At 35.2% G+C, this 12,655-nt stretch overlaps 1 protein-coding gene across 1 annotated transcript in view; it reads right to left on the reverse strand.

Annotated features, from left to right (window-relative positions):
• The window catches only part of LOC107623407 (caffeic acid 3-O-methyltransferase), a 4,651-nt gene extending 4,147 nt beyond the window's left edge, over window positions 1-504 (reverse strand). Inside the window, exon 1 of the mRNA XM_016325645.2 lies at window positions 50-504. Within this exon, the coding sequence (XP_016181131.2) occupies window positions 50-430 (381 nt within the window). The 5' untranslated portion in view covers window positions 431-504. The remainder of the gene's footprint in view (window positions 1-49) is intronic.

Below are 12,655 nucleotides of genomic sequence, written 5' to 3' on the forward strand. Positions count from 1 at the left end.
TAATAAATTATGTGTTAATAAATAGGTGAGAAGTTAGAGAAAAACTAACCTGATGGTGCTGGAGCATGTAATATGCATAGGACAAACCTTCAGCATCATCAATGAGAGTTTTGCCAATATCAGTGAGTGAATACTTCCTTTCACCGCTGCTATTAAGGTGTTCCAGGAATATGTTATAGCTGGCCAGCAAGCGGAGAATGCGCTGAAGGTTCTCAGCGTCATAGGCGGCACCACCGCGGGCGAGAATTTGAGAGGCGGAGATGGGAGCGTTGGAACCGCCTTGCCATATGGCTTGGGGGACCTTGAGATTGATGACGGCGACGAGGGACATTGGGACACTCATCATGTGTGCAAGTTCCAGAATTGCAAGCCTCGCTTTGTTTTGAGACTCACAAGTGGTGGTAGTAATCCCATTCATCTTCATCTCCATTATTAGTACCTACTCCTCCTTTCTTCTTACACTCGTCTTTATTTTGTTGTGTGTAGTACCAAGATAACATTATCCACGTATTTATAGCTGCCGAGGATATAAATATGCTTTGTTCTATCACCTTTCATGAGTGAAGAAGAATTTGGGATAAATATGCTTTGTTCTATCACCTTTGATGTATCCGCCTTTAAGTTGAGCAATGCATGATGTATTATCTTCGAACAGGACAGTTGGAGCTATCTTATGATCAATCAGTCCACATGATGACAGGATATATTGGATCAAACTCCTCAGCCAAAAACACTCGCGACTTGCTTCATGAATTGCTAGTATTTCGGCATGATTAGAGGATGTTGCAGCAATCGTCTGTTTCGTGGACCTCCATGATATAGCTGTTCCACCATATATGAACAAGTATCCTGTTTGAGATCTCCCTTTATGTGGATCAGACAAGTATCTGGCATCTGCATAGCCAACTAGTTGTGACTTGGATCCATATGGATAAAACAATCCCATATCAACCGTTCCATGAAGATATCGAAAGATTTGCTTGATTCCACTCCAATGTCTTCTGGTTGGAGAGGAACTATACCTTGCTAGTAAATTCACAGCAAATGATATATCGGGTCTTGTATTATTAGCAAGATACATTAGTACTCCAATGGCACTCAGATATGGTACTTCAGGACCAAGTATATCTTCATTTCCTTCTTTAGGACGGAATTGATCCTTCTCCACATCCAAAGATCTTACGATCATTGGGGTACTCAAGGGATGTGACTTATCCATATAAAATCTTTTCAAGATCTTTTCTGTGTATGTTGTTTGATGAATAAAAATCCCACTTTTTATATGCTCGATCTGCAGGCCGAGACAAAACTTAGTCTTTCCAAGATCTTTCATCTCAAACTCTTCTTTTAGAGTTTTTATAATTGTTGGAATCTCTTCAGGAGTCCCAATAATATTTAAATCATCAACGTACACAGAAATTATAATGAACCCAGATGTAGTTTTCTTTATGAAAACACATGGGCAGATATCATCATTCTTGAATCCGTTTTTGGCCAGATACTCTGTAAGACGATTATACCACATTCGTCCGGATTGCTTTAGACCATATAAAGATCTTTGCAATTTGACTGAGTATAACCCTTGCGAATATTCATTGGATGGTTTAGATATCTTTAGTCCTTCAGGGACTTTCATATAGATATCCCAATCTAATGAGCCATATAAATAGGCTGTTACCACATCCATTAAGTGCATATGTAGTTTATGATATGCGGATAAACTGACCAAATAACGCAATGTTATCGCATCCACTACAGGGGAATACATTTCTTCATAATCTATACCAGGCCTTTGTGAGAAACCTTGTGCCACAAGTCGGACTTTATAGCGTATAACTTCATTTTTCTCACTTCGTTTTCTCACAAATACCCATTTGTATCCAACAGGTTTTACATCTGCAGGTGTACGGACTACAGGTCTAAAGACTTCACGTTTTGCAAGTGAGTCTAACTCAGCCTTCATGACTTCTTTCCATTTTGGCCAATCATTCCTTAGTCGACATTCTTCGACTGATCTTGACTCAAGATCCTTGCTTTCATGCACGATATTTAATGCCACGTTATATGCAAATATTTCATTGACAATTGTCTTATTTCGGTTCCATTTCTTTCCTGTAAAGACATAATTTATCGAGATCTCGTCATTTTCAAAATTTTCAGGTACCTGAACGTCTTCTGGCATTATATCAGAATTTTGGACAACTGCAGGTGTCTTTACTATGTCTTTTTCAACAGGAATATTTACCTCTTTTCTCTTTTGAGGATTTTTATCTTTGGAACCGACAGGCCTGCCACGCTTCTGGCGTAAATTTGCTTCAGTGGCTATTTGTCCTACTGGGATATCAATTCGAATTGGGGCATTTTCTGCCCTTCCACGCTTCTGGCGTGATTTTGCTTCAGTGGCTACTTGTCCTACTGGGACATCAATTCGAATTGGGGCATTTTCCGCTGGTATATAAGATTTGGTTATCCTCTTTGTATCAGAAAATGCATCAGGCAATTCATCTGCTATTCTTTGCAAATGTATAATCTTTTGAACTTCTAGTTCACATTGCCCTGATCGAGGATCTAAATGCATCAATGATGATGCATTCCAATTAAGTTCCTTTTTAGGAAGCTTATTCTCTCCCCCTAATGTTGGAAAATTTGATTCATCAAAATGACAATCCGCAAACCGAACTTTAAATACATCTCCCGTTTGTATTTCAAGATACCTCACTATAGAGGGAGAATCATATCCAACATATATCCCCAATTTTTTTTGGGGTCCCATTTTGGTGCGATTTGGTGGTACAATGGGAACATATATCGCACACCCAAATATTCTTAAATGGGAAACATTTGGCTGCTGGCCAAAAGCTAATTGCATAGGAGAGAACTTATGGTAACTCGTTGGCCTCAAACGAATAAGTGCTGCGGCATGTAAAATAGCATGCCCCCAAACCGAGGTTGGGAGATTTGTTCTCGTAAGCAAGGGTCTAGCAATCAATTGGAGGCGTTTAATAAGTGATTCTGCTAACCCATTTTGTGTGTGAACATAAGCTACTGGGTGTTCAACACTTATTCCATTAGCCATACAATAAGCATCAAATGCTTGGGAAGTAAATTCACCAGCATTATCAAGACGAATTGCTTTGATTGGATTTTCTGGAAATTGTGCTTTTAATCGAATAATTTGAACCAGTAATCTCGCAAACGCCAAGTTGCGAGAAGATAATAAGCACACATATGACCATCTCAAAGATGCGTCTATCAGGACCATAAAATATCTAAAAGATCCACATGATGGATGAATAGGTCCACATATATCACCTTGAATCCTTCTTAGGAATTCAGGGAACTCAAATCCAATCTTTACTGGTGATGGCCTTAAAATTAACTTCCCTTGAGAACATGTAGCACAACAAAATTTACTAGATTTAAGAATCTTCTGGTTCTTTAGTGAATGTCCATGAGAGTTTTTAATAATTCTCCTCATCATGGTTCTTCCCGGATGGCCCAATCTATCATGCCAAGTTATGAATTCATTTGGGCTAGTAAACTTCTGGTTTACAATGACATGTGATTCAATTGCACTAATCTTGGTATAATACAATCCAGATGAAAGTGAGGGTAATTTTTCTAATATAACTTTCTTATTTGAATCATGAGTTGTGATACATAAATACTCATGATTTCCCTCATTCATCGTTTCAATATGATATCCATTTCGGCGAATATCTTTGAAACTCAACAAGTTCCTCAGAGACTTGGTAGATAATAGTGCATTATTTATTACAAATTTTGTTCCTCCAGGAAACAAAATTATAGCTCTTCCGGAGCATTCTATCACATTGCCTGAGCCAATAATAGTATTAATATACTCTTCTTTTGGCACAAGATGAGTAAAATATATATCACTTTGAAGAATAGTGTGCGAACTTGCACTATCCGCAAGGCAAATATCTTCAGAATATATCCTTGCCATTTCTCTTCAAAGACAAATAATAATAATAAAATAAATAGAAGTACATGCACAGTAAAATTATTCACATGAAGACTTAACAAACACATACATATATCAAACTATTCCATCATTGATCAAATAGCCAATATTTCCTTCAAAATCCTTAAAGAAATTAGATACATCATAATGAGTGGTGGAATTTTCATTATTTGAAACAAAATTTGTTTCCTTTCCTTTGTCATCCTTTTTCAAAGATTCTTGATAAAGATCAACTAAGTGCCTTGGGGTACGAAAGGTACGTGACCAATGGCCCTTTCCACCACAACGGAAGCATTTATCCTTAATTGATTTACTTTGCCCATTGTTTCTTTCTTTATCTCACTTCTGGTGAGATCCTTTTTTATGAACATAATTTCTTTTCCTTCCATAATTTTTCTTGTTATCAAAATCTTGCCATTTGCCTCTTCTGGGGTTATAATTTGCCGCATTTACTTCAGGAAATGGGGCGGCGCCACTCGGCGCGCTTCATGATTTCTTAAAAGCAACTCATTGTTGCGTTCAGCAACAAGAAAGCAATAAATTAGCTCAAAATATTTTTAAATCATTTTTCTCGATACTGCTACTGCAGGAGCACATTCGAGGCATGGAAGGTTAAGAAAATTTTCTCTAACATATCGGGCTTGAGAAAGTATCACATGATTGTACCTTTCTTCAAGGTCTTTCCACAGATCTGCAGGATCTTTTAATGTGGGATATTCATTTTTCAATCATACGTCAAGATGACGACGAAGAAAAATTATGGCTATGACTTTATCCTTTTGGGATGTATTATTTTCAACCTCAATGGTATCTCCAAGATCCATTGAATCAAAATGGATTTCAACATCTATATCCATGATAAATAATTATTTTCAGATATATCAAAAGTATTATATTCAAGATGAAAGAGTTTCGACATAATAAAAATTTGTTACCTGAAATCTTCCTAAATTTGGCTAGAACTCCGTGCTGATAACGTGTTGTAAAATAACTAAATAAATACGGAATAAGTAACAAATATAAAATATAAAAATATAATTAGATAACTCTAGGATTACTATTTACCATAATTACTATAACAATATAATTAATATATTAATATTGTAGTAAAGAATATAAGAGAGGAAGAATAGTATAAGAAAGAGAGAGTGAAAAATATTTTATTGCTGTGTCCATATCATGCACTGAGGTTGTCTATTTATACATGTAAGGAGGCTATTATTTTCAACTATCATTAAATGTAATGACTTTGATAATGTAGCCATTCAGCATAGAAAAGATGATATGCTCATGGTCATCCATTTTCATCCTTATCGCAACAGTTTTCGATTTTACCAATAACTTTGTAATTTATTGACAATAACTTCTACTTTTGCAGCGTCCATCAGTAACTGACGGTAAGTAGCATATGTGTAGTGTAGAATAGATTGAATATCTAAAACAAATACCTATTAATTTTAAGAGTAATGTTAGAAAGGCCAACACTTTTAGTATAAAAAAAAGAAAAATGAACAAGAAGTAATTTAAATATAAATTAAAATTAAGAAAAAAATTAATCATTTAGAATTTCTCTAATATTAAATGCGTATATAAATTGAAAAATTATATCTTCTCACCTGATTTTTTTGAAGAGAAATGTATAATATAAGCAATTAGCTAGAAAGTACATAGATATAAATAATAATCGGGTTAGGTATGCCGTATGCATATAGCTTATTTAATTGATCAATAATGCAATTATATTATGATGAATTTTAGGGTAAAAAACTAAATATANACGATCAGTACTATCCCTTGCGTGGTACATGTTTTCTTATTTTTCACGTGTTAACCGAGCAGGAAAAAAAAAAAAAAACCCATTATAGACCATTTAATCACATGAAAAATATGAATCAGGCATCTTTAACTTTAGTCATTATACTAGCATTATTTATTCAAGGCATCTTTAACCTCCCATACATTATGCCAGCTTGAAGTTGTTCTTGCTTAAAGTCAAGTGAAATGAACTTAATTTAAAAAATTAGTTAACAAATGAAATTATCTCATATTTATAAAAATTGGATAAATTATATTTTTAATATAGAACTGGCATATAGAAAAAATTTTATTAACAACGATTTCGCTACAAATCTAAGTATTTTTGTAAATTAAATAAAAAAGATATGTAAAATAAAACCGTTTTCGAAGTATAATAATTGTTGCTCATCTTATGTATGTTTTCAAAAATCAAAAGTTTAACATCCAAAATTCTTTTCAAAAGAGAAACCAACTAATTATTGATGTGAGGCTAAAAGTAGGTTCAGAATTTCACGAAATGAAATGGACGTTATAAGTATATTCTCAAACCAATTGACCTTAATCAAACTTTAATAATACAAGGATTTGTCACAATCCAAAACAATTAATAACCGGGAGTTTGAAGTCTCGGGTTGTCTTCCCTCAGACAATGCAAATGAAGGTGTCACTTTCTTGGTTGTGAAGAAAGGGGGTTTTGAAGTATGAAACGGAAAATGTAAAAAGAACTAAAGAATAAAAGAACTAAGAAATGATCAAAAAGGTAATTAATGCAATTTAAAGGAAGATAAGATTAAAACTTAGTGAAAATGCTATAAATACATGAAAGAGCCTTGACTTATGAATGAGAAAGAAATCATATTATCGTCATAACCACAACTATGGCAACCATGATGAGTTAATCTCACTTCGTCAACCCCTAGCATCGAGGAGTAAGTCAAGCAAGCATAATTGACCTTAATACATAAGTCCTAGCTAACTTACTAATTACTTAGTAAAAAGCTAGCGTCAATGGAAACAAGAGCCAACTAACTACCCAAGAATTACCACTAAATGTCGGATATTATGACTCTAGTATCCTAAGAACTCATTTCCTAAGTTAAGGTGTGAAAATCTACTTAAAATTACCAAGTAACATTTTCACAAACACTTGGTGGGCAATAAAGCAAAACATAGAAAATTGCAAAGGAAAATGGAAACTAAAACCAAACTATTCACAATATCCATAATAGAAACTAAATCAAGCATATAGAAATCATAAAGCATCAAATTCATAAATAAAAGATTCAAGAAACCAAAATTGCATATATTAACAAAATACTTGAACCATAAGAAAATGTAACAAGAGTATTGAAATTAAAGAGTACTTACAATGAGATAAGCAAAATCCAAGACCAAAACTTGACTATAAAATGCTACAATGAATCCTAATTAATAATCCTAAGAGAGAATTTTCTACACTACTCCTACTCCTACTCCTAATTATGTGTTTTCCTATCTAAGTGAGCTCCCTAAGCTAATTGCTTTGATATGTCTTCATTTTTCTTTGATATAGCACTCCAAAAGGCTTCAACAACTCCAAAAATTGGGCCAAGAAGCCCCCAAAAGCATGAGCCACGTGCTTCATTAATAAGGTCACGCGCAGGGACTTGTGCGTACACACAGATGTGTGCGTACGCACACTTGCTGATTTCACCACTTGTGCGTACGCACAGGAGGTTGTGTGTACGCACACTTGGCTGTGTGCTTCTCCTTTGTTTTCTTCATGTGTTCTCTTTCATTGCATACTTCCTTCCACTTTTGTCTAGCCATTCTTGCCTATTAGACCTGAAATCACTCACAAAACATATCACGGCATCGAATGGAATAAAAGTGGAATTAAAATGATCAATTTAGGTACAAAAATGCATGTTTTCACATTTAGGTCCAATTTAGGGAGAAATCACAAAAGTATGCTATTTTGTGAGTTTATATGATGAAATCCGTCCAATTTAAGAAAAAAAATTATCATCAAATATGGACTCATCAATTCCCCTACACTTAAACAATAGCATGTCCTCATGCTAAACAGTAACAAGGAGAATTATCAAAGGGTAAACAACTTATTGAATGCAACTATCTATATGCATGCAAGTATACTAAATACTATATATGTCTATCTATAATATAGCTTCCTATTGATTTGGTGAAAACAAACAACCAAATTTTCAAGTAAGAATATGGACATATAGGGCTAAACAAAGAAATTGTTCAATGCAATCACTATCCAAAGAATTGATTCGAATTCAAAATAAAGCAACTTGCAGTAATACGTAATATGAGGTGTGGAAACATAGAATTGAGTAATCAAACCTTCACTAGGTATATATACACTCTCAATGCTCGGTGTTTAGGGTTTCAATCACTCAAGTCTCCTCTAATCATGCTTTTAAGGATTTTCTATTCATATAACAATCAACAAGCATGTGATGCATGAATGCAATTATCATGAGAACTTCATAGAGTTGTAATAGGGTTAGGGTTAAGGTGGGATAGATATGGCTAAGTGGACTAAATTGAATCCTTGATTAGTTTAGGTATCCAACTCAACCTATATCAATCCAATAACAAAAATATGCAATCCTAACCTTCCATCATCTCTTTTTACATGCACTCATGTATGCCCTTCTATTCACATCTCATGCATTCATTATTTATACTTTCTTTTTCCTTGGGGAAACTATTGTCCCTTTTTTTTTAAGAAATCAAATGCATATGGTTTAAGAATTTATACATAAATGCACCCATTTTCAAAATTTTTCAATGCATACCCAAAATACTCTTATTTTTTCTACCAAAGTTCCTCCAAAAATTCCCCCACACTTAAATAAAACACACACCCTCAACCTAAGCTAATCAAAGATGCAATTCAAGGTAGTTCATAGTTTTTCGCTTGAGATTGGTGACATGGTAATAATTAGAATAAAATGGGATTAAAAAGCTCAATATTGGCTCACAAAGGTAGATATACGGGTATGGCCATATAGGTACGTAAGCTTAACTTCAAAAAATGGGATCAATCATACTAAATGCATTCAAGACATCAAATCGGAAATAAAGAATCAAGCAAAACTAATATCACAATCATAGAAGGAGTATAGCACACAATGAACAAAAATAGTGGTTAAAATATGCAACCACACATTATAGGCTCAACAACTCACAAGGTTGTTAGTTCTATCTCTCTTCTATATTCTACAAAAATTCATTCAAGCAAGTTTAAAAAAGATTTTGCAAATTAATTCAATAGAACGCCCTAAAAACAAAGTTCTTGAAAATTTTTGTTGTTTTTCACCAAAATCATTTCTTATATGTATGCATGTATGTTGTGATGGATGCAATTTTAAAATTTTCTAGTTCTCTTCCTAATTTTCAACATCCAAAAACCATCATGAACAATCAGGACAAAATTGAACTAGGCACTATGCTATTCACATCATCCAATCACAACTAATATATAATATATACCAAGTAAAATAAAGTGCAATATATATATACGAAAATGCAATACTAGAAATAAACTAGAAGCAAACTAACATATATACAAACGACCAAAATAATAGTATATAGCATAAGACAAAGTACTATAAATATCCACAAAAGCATAATAAAAACTAAAATGAACTGGATGACAAAGTGTTTAGGAGAGAGTTTTTACACCCAAAAGTAGCGAATCCTCCCCCACACTTAAGCATTGCACGGTCCTCCGTGCCAAAAAAATAAAGATAGGAATGACTAGCTCTGTGAAGCCCCACCGTCTGGCGGTGGTGGGTGCTGTGGTGGCTGGTAGACGATGATATCTCGGGTTGGCTCAGTAGTAGTCTCTGCAGCTGCCTCTTTTGCTGCCTCCTCAGCTGCCTCCTCCTGTGCTGCCAGCTCAGTCTCAGGCTCTGGCTCTGGTGTGTGCAAAGGAGGTGGTCCAGGGTCTCGTCCGTCAAGTCTCGCCACTATCTACTGAAAACGATGCTCACTGTGACGGAGCTCTTGAAGAATATCCTGAACTAACTCATAAGTGGTCCGAGGTGCCGGTGCAGGTGCTGAAGGTGCTAGTGGTGCTGATAACGATGATGGCCCAGTAGTCTTCCTCTTCTTCTGTGGCGGCCCTTCCCATTCCCCGAATGGAAAAAATGGGAAGTTATTGATAAGGCGAGACATCCGGTCACCCGGTCTTCGCTCTACCCCATATAATGTAGCCAATCTCATGATCATTGATGGGAAGGGAATATTATATTTCTGCTGGTGGTTTACCTTCCACATTGCTTCTCTGATAAGGGGTAGAACATAAATCTTCTTACCCTCCAAAATAGCCCAAAGAAGCACCGCCACTCGGACTTGGATATGCGTAGCATGCGTGCTCGGCAGTATATAGTCCACAATGATTTGTTGCCAAATCCTCGTCTCAGGGTGTAGATGAGAGCACGCAATGCTAATGGGGGCGGCGTTCTCTCCCTTACTATACTCCCAACAGGCCTTAGGTAGGCCAATCTTCTTTAGAACTGTGTCTAGTGAAATCTTGCCCTGAATTAAATTTGCCGCTATCTTGATATAAGCATCACGGCTCGGCAGAATGTGCGGAAGCTGAGGGAGAGCCTCAAATGCATGCGTTGAGGTGTCTAACTGCACCCCTCGGAGGAAAACTGTTTCGGTGTCTGCCCTCAGTAGATTTGCATAGAACTCCTTAACCAGTTGTTTATTTATCTCTAATGGATCGAGTTCTATGAACTTCCACTGATAGTAATTAAGCCGGTCATGGATAGTGTTCGCATATTTTTCGGTATATCCAGTTTCCTTTCATAATGGAAGGCTTTCTTTTCTAGCTTTTTATAATGTTTATGGGCCTTTTCATTTACAAAAGTATCCAGCTGAGTACTTGGATTGACATCAGCGGGAGCCGATGAAGAAGCCGGTGCTTTGCCCTTTTGATGCATCTTGAAAAAGAAGAAAAACGGAATACAACTCAGGAGAAATAGATAATCGGCACAACAGCAAAAGAGGGAATACTAAAAATGCAAATTAGAGCCAATAAGGTAAATAAACACTTATTTGAGGAAAATAGGTTAAAAAGTGTACTATTATCAAAAGAAAGTAAGGTTTTCCACAATCAAGAAACCTAGGTAATGAATAAAGGAATGAATGACAATTAAAGCACAATCAACTTAGGTAAAAGCAATGAAAGTGAATTGACTTAAAAAACTTGGTTATTGCAATTGTGTAATGAAAGTGTAAGATTTAGTAAAAATTGGCACGAAGACAATAACCAATTCCATACTAGAAGAGCTTGCTTATTCATGTCAAAAGTGAAAAATAATCAGACAAACACAACCCTTGTTCAAAAAGCAATAAACTTTGATGAAAATCAATTTGAATTGCTCAAAAACTCCAAGAAACAAGTGACTATGTGTGTGGTCATTTATATTAAAAAACCACATGAATAAGTAATTTCATCCAATTCACTTAAATTTCATCCAATTTCTTCTTAAATTACACCAATCAATTGATTAAAGCTGAAAGTTCAATGCAGTTTGGTGTTCAAGCTAAAATATCAATTAAGTGTATAACAAAATTCAACCCCAATTATCATAAAAAATCACATAAACTGCACAATTATGAATTATAATGCCTAAGAAAAATGAAATTTAAAACACATGCTGGCCAATCATAGGATTAAAAAAAAAAAAAAAAAAATTCTCTCAAGCAATTCATCGAACATGTGGTATGCAGGATTCAAAAGCAGCAAATTCAGTTCAATAGAAGTAGCAATCAACCTAGAAAAATTAGCCAATAAACACATTGCAATCCAGAGAACAGAAATTAACTAGCCTAAGTCTAACAAGACTATCAAAAGTAAAATTAAAAAGCAATGAAAATTAAAGAAAGAAGGAAACAGACACAGGGGAGGGGGACACGGAACCTGCGTTGACGAAAGGAAAGAGAAGGGTGGAGAGAGGGAGCAGTGGTGGTGTCGCAGTGGCACAGAACTTCGCCTCCGCTGGTGTCACGCTGGAGCTCTAGAGAAGCGCGAACTGGAGAGAGTGCTGGAATAAGGCACAGAGACGTATCATATATCCATTATTTTTATTATTCAATTATATAAATAGATATATTTATTGAATTGATATATCAATACGCACTTTAGAAATCGACATAGATTACTTGTAATTCCTTCATTCATTATTGCCAAATCAATTGAAAAATGAATCCATCAATACAAAAGAAATTAAATAAAGAAAGAGTCTTTTTTTTTTATTTTTTTTATTTAATCGTTTTTTATATTATACTTAGAGATCCTAATAAGGATCTAGATCATTAACAAGATTTGAATTTTATATGTATATATGGTCCGTAAAAAAAGATCTCTAAAGATTTATCACATTTTATTTTCTCTCATATCTGAGCATATCGGTCATTTCCGGAGAACAACAAATGGTTATATCTTTTTATGGTGGATCGGCAAATTATTGGGCCGAGCTGGATTTGAACCAGCGTAGATATATTGCCAACGAATTTACAGTCTGTCCCCATTAACCACTCGGACATCGACCCAGGAAGAATTAATTTGATTCTTTTTAGATGATCCATGATCAACTTCCTTTCGTAGTACCCTACCCCCAGGGGAAGTCGAATCCCTGTTGCCTCCTTGAAAGAGAGATGTCCTGGACCACTAGACGATGAAGGCCCACTTTTTCGACCGCCGTTATGCTATGTTCTTAGTATAAACAGTTTTTTTTAATTGTCAATAGATTGGAATGATATGATTCGCTCAGAAGGATCTCCCCCCCCTTTATTCAAAACTCCATACCATATATTTGGGAGTTCATCATCATGATTTCTAAATCG

This window comes from Arachis ipaensis, chromosome B10, assembly GCF_000816755.2.
Source record: "Arachis ipaensis cultivar K30076 chromosome B10, Araip1.1, whole genome shotgun sequence".
NCBI lineage: Eukaryota > Viridiplantae > Streptophyta > Magnoliopsida > Fabales > Fabaceae > Arachis > Arachis ipaensis.